The sequence below is a fragment of the Penicillium brevicompactum genome (genome assembly GCF_028827555.1).
Source record: "Penicillium brevicompactum strain IBT 35665 chromosome Unknown utg000002l_segment0_segment0, whole genome shotgun sequence".
Taxonomy (NCBI): domain Eukaryota; kingdom Fungi; phylum Ascomycota; class Eurotiomycetes; order Eurotiales; family Aspergillaceae; genus Penicillium; species Penicillium brevicompactum.
This window is the reverse complement of record NW_026623205.1, coordinates 1,562,463-1,581,490: the sequence shown is the minus strand read 5'-3', so window position 1 is coordinate 1,581,490 and position 19,028 is coordinate 1,562,463. Positions and strand designations below refer to the sequence as shown.

General features: G+C 47.8%; 5 protein-coding genes across 5 annotated transcripts; 2 read left to right on the top strand and 3 right to left on the bottom strand.

Annotated features, from left to right (window-relative positions):
- Positions 1-1,391: 1,391 nt before the first annotated feature.
- N7506_003296 (uncharacterized protein) lies at positions 1,392-1,856 on the top strand (the record flags this gene model as incomplete). The annotated part of the gene is made up of 1 exon (XM_056952591.1): positions 1,392-1,856. The coding sequence occupies one exon, from the start codon at positions 1,392-1,394 to the stop codon at positions 1,854-1,856; it is 465 nt and encodes a 154-aa protein (XP_056814283.1).
- A 4,406-nt stretch (positions 1,857-6,262) lies between these two features.
- On the bottom strand, positions 6,263-8,652 carry N7506_003295 (CAZyme family AA1; the record flags this gene model as incomplete). The annotated part of the gene is made up of 6 exons (XM_056952590.1): positions 6,263-6,436; positions 6,519-6,872; positions 6,941-7,084; positions 7,150-7,824; positions 8,243-8,437; positions 8,608-8,652. The coding sequence occupies 6 exons, from the start codon at positions 8,650-8,652 to the stop codon at positions 6,263-6,265; spliced, it is 1,587 nt and encodes a 528-aa protein (XP_056814282.1).
- Positions 8,653-11,383: 2,731 nt separating this feature from the next.
- Positions 11,384-13,979, top strand: N7506_003294 (uncharacterized protein; the record flags this gene model as incomplete). The annotated part of the gene is made up of 10 exons (XM_056952589.1): positions 11,384-11,450; positions 11,543-11,578; positions 11,628-11,759; positions 11,815-11,867; positions 11,926-12,795; positions 12,844-12,987; positions 13,036-13,386; positions 13,448-13,617; positions 13,685-13,745; positions 13,806-13,979. The coding sequence occupies 10 exons, from the start codon at positions 11,384-11,386 to the stop codon at positions 13,977-13,979; spliced, it is 2,058 nt and encodes a 685-aa protein (XP_056814281.1).
- A 1,457-nt stretch (positions 13,980-15,436) lies between these two features.
- N7506_003293 (uncharacterized protein) lies at positions 15,437-15,940 on the bottom strand (the record flags this gene model as incomplete). The annotated part of the gene is made up of 1 exon (XM_056952588.1): positions 15,437-15,940. One exon carries the CDS (start codon positions 15,938-15,940, stop codon positions 15,437-15,439), a length of 504 nt encoding a protein of 167 aa, XP_056814280.1.
- A 2,516-nt stretch (positions 15,941-18,456) lies between these two features.
- N7506_003292 (6-phosphogluconate dehydrogenase C-terminal domain-like protein) lies at positions 18,457-18,936 on the bottom strand (the record flags this gene model as incomplete). Its single annotated transcript, XM_056952587.1, has 2 exons — positions 18,457-18,718; positions 18,773-18,936. The coding sequence occupies 2 exons, from the start codon at positions 18,934-18,936 to the stop codon at positions 18,457-18,459; spliced, it is 426 nt and encodes a 141-aa protein (XP_056814279.1).
- Between the last annotated feature and the right edge of the window lie 92 nt (positions 18,937-19,028).

Here is a 19,028-nt window from a genome sequence, read left to right as displayed (position 1 = left end):
CTTGCTGGACTCTCACGTAGGCTATAAATCATGTCGTGCCCCAGTAACAAGGCACTTCATAGCCATGGACCTTATGGGCTACCGTGCAATTGAGCTTGCCCGGCCACGGCTGCAATACTTTAGAGGACCCAGGCACGCTATTAGTTGTTGTCAGGGTTATACGAAGAGGGCAAGAATGTGTGGGTTAATAAAGAACCATCAAAGTTTAGGTCAGCAGCAAGCGACAAACGGAACGGTACCTCTTTATTCCTAATCGGGTGCAGAATTGCTTTTCGAACGTTGTCTCGGTCGTGCCTTTTGTGGTCACGGCAGACTTATGACGGAGGGTGAATAATGTCACAAATATCGTACGAATACCGCATGAAACCGGGTCTATAGATGATCCGACCGGCATAGCTTATGTAACTAGAATGGACCCCATAAATAGCAGGAAATAGGGGTAATGGAAATACAGAGTCATTTACATCTCCAATTGGACGGATACATCTCAGGTCGTGACAAATAACTTAAACCCGATCCGACCGATGTCCACTTCGCCACCGACAGCTCATCTTACCGTCAACGTGTCTCTAATCACTCATCACTTTTGCGCTCTGCTTGAAATCTATTCAAGGCACAGCTCACGTTCTAGCTCCGTGCTTCCTTCGACATAAACGCCAGCAATGCTTATCAATGGTGAGAAGTGGGCTTGTGACGCCTGTATCCGTGGCCACCGTGCTGCCAGTTGTTCCCATTCCGGTCTGTCAGTACTGAGATACTGATTTGGTGCCCTGCTGATTGATTCTCTAGAGCGTCCCTTGACCCTTGTCAATAAAAAAGGGCGACCAGTCTCTCAGTGCACTCACTGTCGTAGTCTACGCGAATCACGATCAGCACATGTCAAGTGCGGATGTGGCAATAATAACAAAGCAAAGAATGACTGTAAGACTCGTGAGTATATTAGTATTTGGTATGCTTGGCTGGTTCCTTGTTAACTAAATTAAAGCACAGAAAATTATTATCCACAATGTAATTGTGTTCGTGGGGAGCGTTGTGTCTGCGCGTTGAAGAAAGAGCCGTCCCCAGAACTTGATTCGGTGCTTTCTCCGCCGCATCCCCTTGTTCACGAACAAAGAAAGAGCACGTTATCCGAGTCAGAGAGCGCAGTAACTGTCCTCCACGAAGATCGTTGCAGGTCTCCTGGACAATTCGCTTCGATACAGACAAGTCCCTCAGCAAGTATACCCAAATCCCAAACTTTGAATCAGCACAGCGGGCTCCAGTATAAGTCAGCTGAGGACAGCTTTGCCGCAGACTCAGTTATATCGCCTGCCGACCTCTCATCCTTCACTGGCCTTTCTTCCGCCATGACACCTGGCTACCCCCGATACATAGAACCCACTTTAGCACCAATGGCTCTTGATAACTTCTCGGTTCATCGAACCGTGACAGAGGATCCTGATCTGGATATGCCGTTTTCTTCTGTTGACTTCCCAATAATGACAACCTCAGCCGGACTCGCGAACGGCATAAATTCCGAGAATCTGTATAGAGAGGACATGTTTTCCTCAACTTATACGCAGCTTTCACCAGGCTGCACTGGAGCAGACGCCTATACTGTTGATTGGGAGGGGTTCCATCCAGATGTGTTTGGTACTGGCAATGCTCAACTTCCGCACGACTTCACTCCTTACGCTTTGCACTTTCCCTCGCCATCATCATTCAACGGTACTGGCGAGGTGAAGGAACTTGAAGCATCTTCAAACCATGGAAATGAAGGAACTAGTCGACCCTACGCACGTCGAATGCATGATCCCTCCACGTCAGCTGCACAGTATAGTTGCATCCAGAGACACGGAAGATCGTCCTTTCAATAGTCCGGAGGGCAGTTACTTTCGAATACGTGCAAGAAGACTACGAGACCACGCAAGCATTCGTCAGACCACCTGTTAAATAATTCGTCCCAGACCATGAGAATATGATGTCCACAATCTTCAACAGCGTGCCCTTTTATGCGATTAAGCAGTCATTATGACCAAGTTTCAAGCTTAGTTAATCTCTTCAGGTCCTGTATTGGTCACCTGCCACTGAATGGCGAAAACGGCTTTTATTCATCTTTTTAATCCTGCCCAACAGCATGATACTCCGCTACCATTCCCTTACTACGACGATTGACCACTTGACAATGGTGAATCCACACTCCAGGGGTGTCCACAGTCATTGTTAAGGATTTTGTTTACGCTGGGAAAACAGATAACGAAAACATAGCAGGTCAGAATCGAGTTTCCTGTAATTCAATACAACAACTTACAACGCCAAGCCTTTGCCCTGCTCACGTAAGATTGTTACCACGCCAATGCGATGTACGGGCTTTTTGGACGTTTCCCAAAAAGATTGCTAAAATTGGTAACTTAGCAACAGTACAAGTTGAGCTGTAACTCACCACATGCCAGCGAGCCTCTTAACCAACAGTACGATTTAATCCTTCAAGGTTTCCGAATAAGCGCCCGTTGATGCTATGCTTCATATTGCTTTCTTGAAAGCCAAGTTTCAAGCGATTCATCTGAAGCTCGCCACACGTTATATTAGTTCTGTTCAAGGTATTCCCATCAATGTAGGATGACGATTCTCTTTCACTATCATAAAGAGAGTTAGAACCTCCTCGTTTAGGTCCTAACCTCTGGGCGCTGGAACGTCTAGCGTATGCTTGACAAGCTCTCCAGGCCTGTAGACTATTAAAGCTCCGACCGAACCACTATAAATGTCTTGCGTGCCGAGGAGGTCGGAGTGGTATGTCCAGGCTAAGTATGGCGGATCTAAACGCCCCGGGCCAGCGCGTTCTGGCGCATTAACGTCAGCTTCTGATAACCGCAAAATTATGAACAGTTGTATCTACCTGGGACTTCTCACGTGTATGTCCAATTTTGTCCTGGTGGGACTGAGTTGCCACCGAGTTCTTGCCCTGCAGTTGCTACCCCTTCGTTGGGCTTTCTGTAGCGAAGTCCATGTGGATGCATAGAATGATTGTTTGAAGCCATGTTTTTAAAGCTGATCTTGACAGTGTCGCCGACCTGGGGCCTAATAACGGACCCGAGCATGCCTAGCCACTATGGCTCATCAGTTCAACTGGCCTCAACGGGAATCCTGCGGAAGGGCTAGTCATACCTGCGGTCGCCCTGCCTGCACAGCAAAGGTATCGTCAGTAAACTCCCGCAGCGTAACTTTGGTGTACACATGTCCAATGCGCTGACCTGTTTTGTGCGGCCACGGCTGCTGCTTGCGGAGACTGGGCTATCTCACATCCAATGATGAGGTCCATGCCGCTAATAGACGTGATATTAATACAAGGCTGTAGTTATCACGGAATGACTCACGTAGGCATATAATCTCAATCCTCCTCCACTGCCCCAATATAGTGTGTCCGAATTGTACCGTTAAGAGCGGTGAAGAAAGCAAACTGCAGCAGGATGAAGGTGCTGACAGCAAGTCCCCAAGGAACGTAAAATAACACACTGAAGGCTAGGTAGATAAGGCTTGCCCTTGCTGAAGTAATTTGAATTTAAAGGGCTCACGAAGAATTCTCAAGCACGACGTCTCAAGCAATGAATGCGCCAACTCTTAGAGCAACCGCGCGGCTCTTAATATAATGATGATTTTAATATACGTATAAAGATCGTCAATGCGAACACCAAGTCGTGAAACTCACTTTGCTGTTGTTTTGGGGCAAATACTCAACGCCAACTCGACAACCCTGGTATTGTGGGTGAGTTTCTTCCTGGATCCACGCCATCCTTGCAATCATAGTAAGGACCATCAACATTCCCGGGCTGGGTGTAGCGGGGCAACGAATCCTCACGGTGAATCAAGTTCTTACAAGGGGACCGGAGGGGCGGCTGGGAAAGCTGTGGGCCTGTGTCGGCGCCTACCTTGGCATTCCGTGCTAAACGACGCGAAAATATCTCAGGCCTTGAGCAAATGTCCGGTACTGATACTATTGGACAGGTAGCGACGGCTCTCTCTGATTCAGACTTCAGGAAGCAATCTGCCTTCGAATAAAGTATATATATTCTTCAAGTGGTTTTTCATTGTATTCCCCCGACTTTCAGACCACTTACCCGGCGTTGCCAATCCATCTTCGTCCCTAGAGATACTCCGTAGTTATACTTTCTTTCTCTCTAGCATTTGAATGCGGCGGATCCGAGACCACTACACTATATAAAATGGTACGCTGCATCAAGCCGGGTAGGACTTCCGTCATTTTACGTATGGTAAGCTTGGATACGAAGCTTGGAAATCAGCCAAGTGTTCCAGGTAACGAGGGGGTGCCAGGTGCGCATTCGCACCTAAGCAACATCGATTGACTATTGCCCTTTAATTGACATTGATATAAACTAATTATTTCTTTCAAACAAAGAAAAGAAACAGCCTATCCACGCTTTTGGCGGATGACGCAACTGTTCTTCTGTAATGATGACGTTTAGTCCTTGCCCCTCTACAATAGTCAATCAAGATTTATGACCACTGGTGACGTCTATTTCCGATCATTCTTTTACCTTGTCCATTGAAAGTATAAAGGCTCCCAAGGTCCCCAGACTTTTTGTGACTAAACCATCAATCAGATTCCAGATCATTCAATACATTCAGCGACCACTACCCATTACTCTGCAAATATGGCCTGCAACTGCGGATCCACATGTTCCTGCACTGGTCCCCAGAGCTGCACTTGCTCCACAAAGGATTGCACTTGCAATGCCTGCGGTGTGAGTTCAGCATTTCAGCATTCCACATAATATCTAGCACACACGGATATACTAACTTTTCCACCAGAAATAACTGCCTTGCTACACTGGGAAATTTAGTGTTTCTTAAAATTTCACATCCTATCATTCATGATATGTTGTCAATTGGTTAATAATTAAATTATAAAGCAAACATCAAATTGTTGGTGGCCGTTTCAGGCCATATATGGTGCTGCAATAAGTTTTCTTATATCTTCGGTATGATGATTGGCCCCTTAGATTCTTTTGGCTTCTCTCAACTGGTACTGGATAGTAGGAACCCTAGGGTAAGTTAACATACATGATACTTGAATCGACAGAGACTTTCAATAGCACATATCTAGCTGAGAGCTTATGAATGACCAAAACGCGATGCGTCCGCCGAGAAAATGAACACTTTTTCTGATTCTCGAATGCGTATCTCCAAGCAAACATCTGCACCGCACATCTTGCTATACTATTGCAACTTTTTTGTCTAGATTCGTCTTGCGTCGGTTTCTTCTCTGTCGAAGTGGCTTTCTCTCCACCCTCAAAAGGTTTTGGTCGTACGCGGGACCTTTTGGCCATTGTAAAGGTAGAAAGGACAGGAAACGGTGTTGCGGACAGAATATCGTTTCAAGTTCTTACAAGACCGACCCACTTGCTTCCCAAGTCCCAAGGCCATGGAGTCCGGCGAATCTTAGAAATTGACTACGAAATTCTATGATCACCATCAGTATCAGCATCAGTTATTGCTCCTCCCTGGCAGAGGGGACTATATAGAAACTATTACATAGCACAGGGGATTATGTAGAAACTGCTATATAGAGTAAGGTAGTTTATGTAGGCATTGCTACATCGCAGGGCAGTCTATGTAGGCACTGCTATATAGCAGGAGCGGGATGTAGTATCGGAGATAGGCAGCGTTGCGAATAGGGAGCGATGACACCCCCGCGACGGCACTTGTAGATGTACAAAGGAAAGAATGATTTTGGCATTACTTATTTTATAATGCACCACAATGGCAGCGTGAGAGCGGTGCATCGGCGCACGATAGGGTCAGTGCGCCGATAGGGTCAGCGTAGTAATATTGAACTGCCGGCCCCAGGCAGTCTTAAACGTTTCGGCGAAAAAGAGATATCTGCTGCATCAAATATTCCGGACTCATCACAACATCATGAGACTGACAGCCGCAGCAGTCAAAGCAGTCTGACGAGAGCTGATATGGCGCATCGGCGCCACTGACGTAGCAGTAGTGGTACCATTAGGCTGACCAAGCAGGGCGGGAAATTGATCCTGCCCTTCAACAAGGACAAGTGCCATGCCGCTCTTGCGAAGGAAAAGAATGTAATGTTAGCAAGACCGAGATTATTAGGATTATTCAGGATACAACCGTCTAGCATTTGTACTCACCACCATGTGCCACTGGATATGGCAGTGAAAGATCCACGCGCCGGGATTATCCGTAACATATCTGATTTTAAGAAAGGTAAGCTATTGTCTGGCCAGTAGAATATCCATGTGATTTACCGGATCACGGCCCATCCTGACGGAGGAAGATTAGTTGTGTCACGATAAGGAGGATTTCGAAGATTTATTAGGGATTCTGGGGCGTCCGTCGCGGAATCATACTGGAAAGAGCCGGTACCGGACCCAAGCACCCAGAATTTGTGGCCGTGTAGGTGCATGGGACGGCTCATCTGCGGTGAGTTTATCTCCCATTAGTTCCAGCTGTCCACATCTATAGAAACGTCGTTGGAATCACTAATTTAACAGACTTACCGTATCCATCGAATCATTTGCAATCCTCATAATAATATCAATCGTTGAGTTGGACGGCACATGGATGGTCGTATTCGCCTGCCAACCGTCTGATACGTTGCCCTGGATGATTGGTATTTTTGGCTCAGAGTACGAGGCGTCATTCACTACCCATGTCACAATGTCGGTCTGGTTAATTGTGAAAGTGTATGTCTGATCTGCTGGTGCTGAGGGAGGGCTGACAGGTGCGAAGGGAGAAAGCAACTGAGGATTAAGTACGCTGGTATCAGGTTTGGCTGATCCGTTGGTCAACATCCAAATGGTTGTGGGATTGACCGTGACGTTCATTGGAGTCCTGCTGCTCATCATGCTCATCTGCAAAATGAAAACGAAAAGTCAGCACGGGCATGATATGGTCGCAACTTGCTTGCCGATTTTCTTACGTTATAGGACACAATAGCTTGCCCTTCAAGCACTTGTTGCATGTCGCCATTGGGATATGATGCGAATCTGAGATAGTAATTCCCCGGTTTCTGATCAAGTCGAATCATCACTGAGTACCGTTGGCCGATCTCTAGTTCCAAGACCTAAAATGACGTGTGGTGAGCCTAGGCTGGGGGATATAACGGATGCTCTTCAAAGGTATGCTCACCTTCACCTCCTGTATTTCCACATACAATCCGTCGGCAGCATAGACAAACATAGAGTGTGCATCCAGAGAGACATGTAACTTGCTGACTGCACCGGAGTTAACCAGATTCAGCGCGAGCCAACCACGCGAGTGATTCGCAGGGATGGTGAGCAAGGACGATGAAGTATTGGTGCAGGTCTCAGGTGGGAGTGAACTGGCATTGTAGCCTTGCCTAAACATCATTGGCAGCATACAGCCACGGGGACTCAATGAAGTCATGGACGGTGACATGTCCGACATCGTCATTGTAGCTGACATCGGCATTGCGGCCATAGAAGTGCTAGACATAGTCATATCCACGGTCGTATCCATAGCCATTGTACCTGTTGACATCTGAGAAGACGTGGCGGATGCGTCCATGCTCATGTCCATGTCCATTCGTTTTGCCATTGACATTGCCATCATTGATGAAGAAGACTGGTTCATATCTTCATATCCCATATTGGGTCCTGCCTGGAGCATATACTCCGGTAAACACTCAACCCTCCCGAATCCATTGGCAAGGATGCTGTCGACGCAATTTGGAAAAGCGCCTGTCTCAAAGTATCGAGCGTAAATGGTGTCCGAAAGCTCATGTGTCCAGTCACTCAAAAGAATGGATGTAGCATCCCTCTCCGTCTGCAGAATGATATCACGCTCGTGTGGGTTATGAGCAAGCTTTTCAAATGGCCGCAGTCCTTGGTGGGATGGTCGTATCAAGAGTGGCCCTCTTATGCCGTCATTGTAGTATGCTCTAACGTGGGAATGATACCAGAAGAAGCCATACTGATCTTTGACCGAGAATCTATAGGTGAAGTTACCGCCAGGGAGGTATAGAGTACTATGGTCTAGAATCAGCAACAAGGATGTAAATTACCGCCAAATTTAAGAGCTGACCTGCGTGACACTAGGCACTCCATCTATATCGGGACTTCCCCTTTGCAAAATCCCTGTTATGGCACAATCAGTGATCACTGGTTCTAAAAGAAAACTGTTTCTTCATGGGAGTGACTTACCGTGCCAGTGAAGAGAAGTATCAGCGGGGAGATGGTATTAACGATTCCCCCGCACTCACCGCGGCTGACTTTGGCATTGCCATTGGATCCCTTGCCATCTCTGCGGCCGAATTTGTGCTGGTGTCGCCGGGACTCACGTCACTCCTGACCTTACAGTAGTCGACCTCAGTCGCGTGGTGTTCCGCCACATCAAGTTCAACTTCGCTTGGGCCCTGGTCTACAACTGCATTGCTGTGCCTGTGGCGGCCGGCGTCCTATATCCGATCGTGAGCAATGGAAAACACGTCCGTTTGGACCCTGTTTGGGCAAGCCTGGCAATGGCTCTGAGCAGTGTCAGCGTCATCTGCAGCAGTCTGCTTATGAGAACTCAGCTGCCGTGGGTCGGCTTCAGGGTAAAGCAATAGATGGTCGGAATATACAGTACTCGTGTATTCAAGAGGACCAATTTGTCAAATAGTTTCTGTAGCATTGGATAGGGCTAAATCTTGGTGTTCGAAGTGAGCGTCTTGCAAAATAGGGCATATAAATGGCTTTTTCTTACACCAGATCGTCTTCCGAGCAAGTTCGTCCGCTGTTGATCATTTCACCATCTTCTCGACAGTCGTCTAGCCCATCAATGGCATCTGTGCTATCTGTTGCCACCGACCGTTCCCGCCGTAGTCACTTGCCCCCAAGCCAACAAGCCGACACACATCGAAATCTGCCACACCAGTCTACGTGAGTCCCTCGCTGCGCGCCCAGATGAGGTCGCGATAGAGCTTTCGTAGTTTCTCGACGCCACCTACGACCACCTAACCGCGAAAAGAAAGTCTAGGACAGTCTAGCAACTTAGTATGTGCATGCTGCAGCAGAGAAGCAAGCATATACTGTAACATACTAACAGCTAACAGCGCGAAACAAAATAACACGGATCCATCCTGTATAGGTTCCCGACCATGTAGAAGGCGTTGAAGAGACTCAATATTGTCTGGACAGGCTCGGACGAGATTTTGACCGAGGTGCAGTCACCGCAGGACATGTATATTTGTCATAGAGAACGGAGTAGGAGAAATGGAATTAAACCGGCTTTTGATACTGCACCGCGAATATAGGTCCATGGGTCCATAAATGTATCACAGTGGAATTCGCAGGATTTGCGCGTCCAAGAATGACCCTAACCCGTATTCAAAAACATGCATTGCAGCTCAGATATTGACACTTCCGATGGTATATAGTATCTTGGGGTTTTGACCGCTCCCTGCGGAGGGTTTTCACTTCTCTAGATTGTCACTCCTGAAGTATTGAACCCCCAGTAGTATTAAAACCACAATTGACCTCCTTCAGAAAATCAAAGGACATTCAGAAGTACCCTTAGAATTATATAGGTCGACTCATTTAAGCGCATCGTGTATTCTTATTTCTTATTGTTTATTGATTGGAACAAAAAGTAGCTAGGGTTCCGCAGACTGAGAATATACACCTTTCGTTGCGATTAGGGCGTTGAAAATAGTGACCAATGCGTGCAACATTAACTGAGACGTCTCCTAAAGTACCGCTCCCAAGAATAGGGGACACGGTTATTAGATGCTCTTCACTGTTGAGGTTTGTCACGTCAAATTGATTTCCAATCCGAGTCCAAGGACCATTCCAATACAGCGAGGCAATTCGGCCGTGGGCGTCGCAGTGTAAATCTAATATGCCTTCCACTCCCAATCTGAAAGTTGCGCTGCCGCAAAAAGAGATTGTTCTTTTCCCGCCACGTGGGACCACTGTCTTATCCACATCTTCAGGTGACAGTAGTTCAAGTTTCTCGTCATCTTTGTACGCTTGACCACTTTTTCCAAAGAACATTAGTTCATATTCAGTCCATGGTCGGTAGCAACTTTGAAGTACCTGATTATGACGGTGTTTTTGATGGTAATGTCGCCCTCTTGAAGATTGTTGAGGATAATTATAGAAAGACGCTGCGTCACATCATGCTCCATTTCTTGCGGATTATGAATAATCTCAAGCATGGATAACGAAACAAATATTTAGCGGTAAGAGAAAAGCAGTTCTGCTATGAAGGCGAAATACATTCAGAATTAATATACTCTGTACAGGTCTGTGGCGCCACTTGGCACATAGAGTGGGACACAGAGTTTCGCACCTAACGCGGGGCCAAAATCAGGGATACCAAGGAGCTCGATGTTTGGACACTGTAACCAGTGGGTGTGACTACATAGCAGCTTTGATAGCTCCAAAATACTGTATCCGCAGTTTAGTGATTGATGCGTGATTAGTGCGTAAAATTACGTCATAGTGGCGCAGCTTTGATAAAAACTCAAAACATAAACGCTCGTCTCTACTTTAACCAACCAGTGAGAGCCGGCCACATTGGCTCTCCCGTTCTTTTATGCGCGATTTGTGCGTAAAATAACACCCCCTTAACTCGGACGCGTCCGATAGTATTGCCAGCAGCAGGCAGATGAAAGCCACTTCACGTCCCACAGTACCTTTCCCTTGGCCACGAAGATAAAGAACTCAGGTTAACTGAGCATTCTCTTACGTATTATATAAGTCTTGCGGACCAAGTATTTGCATGGGAGTCTTAGACCACTACGCCGACCGCACTACTAGTTCATTTTCTCGACTGTAGACAACAATATTTTAGGCGATGCTGATGGAGATCAGTTACATAGTGACTATTCCTTGGCGCGTCCTTAGACATCCGGGTCGAAACAGATACTGTGTATACAGTATGAGCTGAGAATGAGCGCGCAATTTACGCCTAGCTGCCGCCCCACAGCGTTTCGCACTGGTAGATGAAATGATATTTGGAATGGTACGCAGCGCAAAACCCGTCTCGATCAGTTATTGATAACAGAAACGGCTAAAGGGCAAAAGACCCTTAGTCTTTATTTGTAACCTTGATATGATGTCTTAATACGAAACAGTTCCCCCAAAAGCCATGTCAGGTTAGTACATGAAACACATTGGAGCAATCCAAGCTCCGGGGCGCTTTTTTTCATGGCCGGTTGCGGAAAGGATACTGTATTATGCCGTATGCGGTGAGCCCCTGACTTTACACCGCCACCAATAGCTGAAGTTACCACTGCCAAGACAGACTAGAACGTTTCTCTTTTGTATCGGATTCCTGCAATAGACACAAGGCCCACTAGAACCCGCGAAACGCCATCCCCTCCTCTGGAAACCTTTAAAAGACCCAAAGAGGTCGAGGAATGTGCAACATTCTCAACGCCTATGACCTCCATACGGTTTTTGACCCAAGGCTAGCTCAAGATGACGGTATTTTCGTTCCAGCTTTATGCAATACTCCTTTTCCTTACGGTACAAGTCGCCCTAGCGCGACTGCGGACTTTCAACTTCACGTTGCACAGTGCCCTACGTAGCCCAGGTTGGTACCGTCCTTATCGGTTCGGCAGTCCGTGACGGGAATAGAGAACTGATATTTCCTACTGACAGATGGATTTTCACGCGAGGTCTATCTCATTAATGGCCAACAGCCGGGTCCAACGATTGAAGTCGATGAGGGGGACGACGTGGAGGTGTTTGTCAAAAATGAATTATCGGTTAATTCTACAATCCATTGGCATGGTATGTCAGTCCAGGGGACGCGTTGCGCAACTTATAACTAACTCATTCGACGAAGGGGTACTACAACGTGGAACACCAGACATGGACGGTGTTCCAGGGGTGACACAGGTAAGTAATGATCACTGTGATACGGCCAAATGCTTATAGAGTGCTATTAAACTTGAAGTATCCGATACCGCCCGGTGGAAATTTCACATACCGATTTTCTGTCAAGAATGAATACGGATTCTACTGGTATCATTCCCACTTTCGCGCATACTACAATGATGCTGTACGAGGGCCTTTGGTTATCCGTCCGGCAGCATCCCGCCGCCGGCCATTTGAGGAACTAGCCGAGGACAATGCGGAGCGCGATAAGATGTTGCAAGCTGAGAAAGACGCTGTCGCTGTTCTACTGAATGATTGGACCCATGACCTTTCAGACGCGATATTTGAACGCTACCTGCAAACAGGCGCCTTTCCTGGCTGCGTTGACAGCATCCTTGCAAATGGATTTGGCAGGGTGGAATGTCTGCCAAAGTCTATGCTCGATGCTGGACCAGGATTAGGTTTAAGCTTGGAGCCGACCTCGGTGCACCATCCTTCTTCCACGGCGACGCGGATGACCACATCTGCGGATATGGAAATGTCTGGGATGGTGAGGAGGATGGATGGCAACGCCAACGATGACACTGTCAACCACATGACCATGCCTGCAATGTTTACAAGTGTATCATCGGAGCCAATCACGTCCACGACAGGCGAAATGGGCATGGCCACCTCAGCAAGCATGGGCCCATCAATGGCACTGGGACCCCGCGGCTGTACACCACCTATGATGTTTCGGTCAGGATACAACGTTAGCTCACTTCCACCAGAAACCTGTATGAATACTACGTCACCTCAATTGACTATCACAGCAAATGCATCTCAGGGGTGGCTTGCCCTTAACCTGGCCAATTCTGGAGCAGTTAGCGCTCTTAGGGTGTCACTTGACAGCCATTCAATGCACGTTTATGCTGCCGATGGTCTCTACGTTAATACACAGGAGGTGAAAGTAAGACCGCCCTCCAAGGAGCCTAGGATTTCTTCCTAACTATGACAGGTTCTGGAGATCGCTATTGGCCAGCGATACTCGGTGATGATAAAGCTCGATCAGCGACCTGGTAACTACTACCTGCGATTCGCCACTTATCCTAATGGCGACATGCAGCAGGTCCTGGAAGGCCAGGCCATAGTGTCTTACATTGTCAGTGATCCGTGCACTTTTTTTTATCATTATTGACACTCTACGCAGACTGACGGAAATAATGTCACTCCACCGGACATCTCGATCGACCCTGCGTCTATTTGGATGCTGACTAACGGTTCAACTAAGCACGGCGCTAGTGAACTGGTCGAGACGAAATTATCACCGTTCGAGGGCAATGGGCCTTCACGAAAGGCTGCAGACTTAACGCGAATGTTTACCATCAACCAGACTGGCATTGTTACCTGGGTTGTGAACCAGGAACCGTATGTTGAGGCGGAGGTTCCACTAATATACGGGAACGTGTCCGATGGGTGGAAGGCGAGCACTACGCTGCATATGCCGTCGAACTCGACTATCGATATTATAATGAATGTCGCGAATGACTCCATGGATACGGTGCGTCGCGCAGTCCATTTCCCAGACTAGCGAAACCCCCCACTAACTAACCCATATCCAGATGGGCCATCCAATGCACCTTCACGGCCATAAATTCTGGGTTCTGGGCTCCGGCAGTGGATCGTTTCCATATCAATCAGTGGCGGAAGCGCCATCGTCTGTTATCAACCTGGATGATCCACCGTATCGGGATACGGCGAACTTGCCACCGGCAGGATGGCTAGCAATCCGGTGAGCCTTTGACTCAATTACTCTCTTGCAGCATGCTCCTTTTGGTAGATAACTAATCCAAGCACAGCTATGTGACTGATAATCCCGGGGCATGGATACTGCACTGCCATATCCAGTGGCATATTGTGGTTTGTTTCTCCTCCCTCATTTTCAGTTTTCGCATATTGATGTTGACTATTTTTGTCTAGACTGGGATGGCTCTGGTCCTAGTTGAAGGGGAAGACAGGCTCCAAAGCATGGTTGGATCGTTCAACAGCTCGGGAAGCACAGCGACGTCTGGCAGCAGTAAAACCAGCGTCGCCAATAAGGCTTCAATTTCGTTTAGCACAATCCTCGCGCTAAGTGTATTGTTTGTTGTATAGATGCAAGAAAATTTGGTTTTGGTACCCTATAGTTATAGAGCATGATAGGACGTTAACGTAAGTTTGATTTTCGAGAGTTCCCTTTCCGAGATTCAAGATCCAGTTCACGAGGAGCCGCCGGAATTTCTAACTGTCCTTGGGTATCTAATGTGGCGATGTGGCCCATTGTAGTTGCACGCAGCTAATTAATTCGATGAAGCTTTTCACGAGGCTTAGGGCAACGTGTAAGAGGGCAGCAGAAAAAGAGCAGCAGAAAAGAGCAGCAAAAAGAGGCAGCAAACCAAGGCACCTACCCTGGTCTAGTTTGGTCTGGCCAACTATTTTCGGTGCAGTCTACTCCTGGAACTTAACCCCCTTATCCCTTCCTTGGACTACTGAAGAACTGTTTTCGGAATCCATGCCATCGGTTCTTGACTTCGAGAACAGGCGTTTAGTCCAGAAAGGTCTCCCAGAACTACAACGCTTGGCACGTGGAGATTTTACGTATTGCGGCAGCAGCCTCGTAATGCTTGGGTTCGGTACCGAAGACATATTATTGCTGGGCGAATTCGATCTGCCCTTTCAAGAGATCGCTGAAAGTGATATTGGACTGTCGGGATGCAACAAGACAGCCTTGACTTTTTAGAAGCCTGTTCCGAGGATTCACTTCTGCATAATTTGTTGGGACCTAATCCGGCGTGAATTCCATATCTTGAGATTGCAAGAATGCCATGATCTACACTCTAAGTTTCTGCCTTGTTGCGTGGATTTACTAAAATTCCTTCTACTACAAAGCCTATCCGGCCGCTGGTTAGTTATTACTACAACTAGTTAATTAGTAACGCAAGCAACCAGTAACTAAGTCCCCCGATTGGTCCTTACCTACTATCCTTTTCCCCACATTGGAAGTCGCAAGCTCATGCTAAGCGACGTCGCAGCCTACGGATTCCTGATCGGCCGCCATTCTTCACAATAAGCTTTACTGCAGACAACGTTTCAAGACAACATACTTCAGCCGGATGATTTCGTGAATAGTTGCATTGGCGTACCCAGTTACTAGTGATCAACTTTGCTAAGGCTAACTGCTTTCTTGCAGACAACTACTAGACGACGCTAGTTTTGAGCCCGGAAAACTATCCATGCCTTTCAGCTTACCCACATCGTCCTACTGTGGGTGCGCCTCAACGTGCTACCACGTACGTCCTACATGTGCGCCGTATAAAAGGTACATACCGCCTAAGTCCAATATCTATATTTGCTAGGGCCTACTATATATTAGATAGTAATAGCGATATTCAAGAGGGAGTATTTTATCATCAAAAGGCTTCTAAGAGATATCTTAAAATTAGACATATGTATAAAAACTTCCTCTCAGTAACTCTTAGGAGGGAAATAGGAAAGAGATTGTGAAGCGCTGAAGCAAGAATGAAGTTTGATCTGAGTAGGCCAACATGCTCTTTACAAAAAGACAACCGTCTTTAGTAGACTCTCTGTAACAAACAAGATGCACAAAAATCGTAACCACTGTGACAAGCGGTTACAGCCTCGCTAACGACCACCTTGGCTGCCTCCGTAGCCTCCCTGTCCACCTTGGTATCCGCCGTGGCCTCCATCATAACCGCCGTGGCTGCCTCCGTAGCCTCCCTGTCCACCTTGGTATCCGCCGTGGCCTCCACCATAACCGCCGTGGCTGCCTCCGTAGCCTCCCTGTCCACCTTGGTATCCGCCGTGGCCTCCACCATAACCGCCGTGGCTGCCTCCGTAGCCTCCCTGTCCACCTTGGTATCCGCCGTGGCCTCCACCATAACCGCCGTGGCTGCCTCCGTAGCCTCCCTGTCCACCTTGGTATCCGCCGTGGCCTCCATCATAACCGCCGTGGCTGCCTCCGTAGCCTCCCTGTCCACCTTGGTATCCGCCGTGGCCTCCCGTAGCTGCTTATTAGCTACACTTAGTAGACAGGATGGGACGAAACTAACGGGCATTAGGTGGTGGTTGGCTCTGGTGATCCTGAGGGTGCTTCTGACCGGTTACAGCATCACTGATCTTATGTAGGATTCCAGAAGATGACTGTTGCGAGCCGGGTGTCGTCCTCTGTCCAGATATCTGACTGGTGAGCTTGCCTAAAAGGTTGGACATTGTGTAAAAGCTATGATCAAATCTTCGGGGATTTTAAGAGCGAGAACTGGCATGCGAAGGGAATCCTTGAGCAGTTTTATGGCTGATGTGACCTATTCTTGCAGCGGGAAAAGAACGGACGCGGGCATTGTGGCTGAGCCAACAGACTAAAACCTTAGTTTATGCGGCTGGTCAAAAAAGCCTCTGAGCTTTGGTGAGCTTTTTTCGCGGATTCTACCACCTTACATCACATTACCCCTTCAGGACCGTATTGGTGTGGTATCGTTCAGATGCTAGTTATGTGGCGTTGACTTGATGCTGTTATGTGCTAGCACACTGAACAGCATATATGAAGAGCGCAAAGCCTTGACGATATTGGGCTGGGTGCTTCAGTGGTTAGCCTGCGGGTCATTCAAAGGCTTCACGGAATATTTCTTTGGAACGCAAGTCAATTTGTTATATGATCTGAACAATCAGGCCACGTGAATCGATCGGCGTCGAATACTGTGACAGTAATCTATCAGCCCCTTTCTTGACATAAGTTACCGATAATGAGGGGGTGTGGAGGCGTAAACTGACAACAAATAAGATTCAAGCGTCTAGCTAACTTGTCAAAAGAGGGTTAAGGCGATTACTGCGGCACTTATACCAGTAATTCGGAATCCGCAAAAATGGCTCAGTCTCCCGCACACGCACGTGACAAAAGGCCGATATGGGCCAAGAAGTTTGTCACTTTAAAACCTATTTCCTCAGCTGCGTAACAAAGCTTTCGGTTCATATTCATCGTACTCTAGACGTGGTATCACTTCCGCGACATTTTACATATGGCTCCTCGTGGTGCTCCCTCAACATTCACCAGCTTTTTTGTTCACAACCTTCATTGTAGCCGGTAAGAGTGTTATGGCTGGCTTATGCATGGAATGGCTAAAAATGAGTTTCCAGTTGCGAGACGTTACTCAAAGATTCTCTTCAACAACTCGATCCCCCACCAAGAAACGTCAAAATCTCGTTGGCCATTCGGAGGGTATCAATAGAACATGCTGGGGACCTTGACAGTGTTGAAATACTGAAACAACTTCGGCGACTTGGATTTCTAATTGCTGATGACTTTTCCCTGCCAAGCAGATGGCAGCGTGTAAAGAAACTGCAATTCATGAAGCGGACGAGTTCTCATTCGCGATACTGCCTGAATACCCAGAATGTATCATCGTCAAGGAACAGTCAACAGGCCACTCCCCGAAGGGTGCCATTCCACTTGGAACTACAAGAAAGTGAACGAGACGTGTCCTGTGCGTCGAAAGCATACGTTGGAGATAACCTTTTGATTCAAGAATCGGGGGATCATCGTTATGATTCCTGGATGGGTTGATTCGTCCGGAAGCTATGTAGGTAGTGAGAGTGCGACTCTGATGAGATGCGCAGCGTGAGCGGGAGATATCCACAATGTTAGTGTATACACTTGTTTCCCAGTTTTACACGGTATTTCAGGAGACATACAGTCGTCGTAGAACAGTCTGGCCGGTGAGATCATGATACTGGCACTTCAATCAGACTTTTCACGTGCGTCGCTGACCAAGGCAAGCCCATGTACGTCCTCTTCTAATAGTTCATTGCTATTTGGAGCAGAAATTGGGTTGCTTACACGTTCACTAAAGTCTTAATGTGTGTTTCCTTCTCGTGCGGTGAATTTACTCCTAAGCTTGATCGTGGACAAAATGACAAAATACCAATGTATATTGACCGGCTGCCTCAAGACAAACTCAAGATTCTATACAACAAGACATCTTAATATAGGGCTAACAATGCCTCCTGACCGAACAAATACTATTTTTGTTACAGTTCGATACGCACATCCTTAGCGAGTATCGCAACTGGTTCATCGAAGCTCAGATGATGGCAGACGACTGAATCCGCTTGTGGTATCGCGCGTGACCTCACTCCAAATCCTCCAAAAGGTAGCGGTGCTTCATGGTCGTTGGCGCGCTCTTGGTCTTGTTGTGGATAATCGATCCCACAGAGAAGTCATGGTAATTACTGAATTCCGTGCCATGCTGGTAGTTCTGGTTCATGTATGTTGTCATGGAGACGAGGTCGAGCCTGTAGGCATGAGCGATAGTCAGGCGCTCCTCGTCCACCTTCCTCGTCACCCCGAGACGGAGGGCGACATAGTCTGCGCGTAGATGTAGAAGTCACCTTTGATAGCCTCGATCCAGCCCACGTTCGTGAGTGCCGCTGGGCAGTGCACGACTGGGTTAATGTTGTTCAGGCCGACCTTAAGCAGGTTCTGACACTATACCAGGTTCTGCAAGAAGATCGACTCGACCTGTTGGCGGCGACCGAGCTCGGCCTGACGCTTCAGGGGGTCGGCCTGTGCTGAAGGGGGCTAGGCCCAAATGGCCAGACTTTTCTTGATGCTCTTGACGAACACCACGTCGCCTATGACCCAGACGGCGTAGGGGGAGATGTCAGTTTCGAGGATAGCGAGGGCGTTGACATTTTGCGGGCGGCGAGGTAGAAGAAATTGCCCACGTTGACGATGACGTTGCAGGTCAAATTGGCTGAGGATCTGGAGTATAGTGTCTTGTCCGTATGAGGGAACGCTGGTTACGATGAAGTTGGAGTGTTGAATGGTGAGATCCAGGTCGCTGGTAGTTTTGACCTGATGCCTGCCGTTGATCTCTCCGCTTGCGTTCAATCACCCGCCGTTACTCTCAATCATGGGGATGGCACCACGGTAGTCGAGGTGACCGTAGAGCAAGAAACACTTCCCACGGCTGGCCCGGTCGGCGGCAAAGGCACCTCCGCAGGGATCAGCGCCGATGACGGTGACCGACGACAATGGATCGAAGCTTCTAGCAGTCATGATGTTTCATTATATTCCGGGACAAGAGATGCCGCTGTTGCGAAGTACTGAGAGAATGGAGCAATTTTGAAGAAGAGACTTAAGAATTCCAG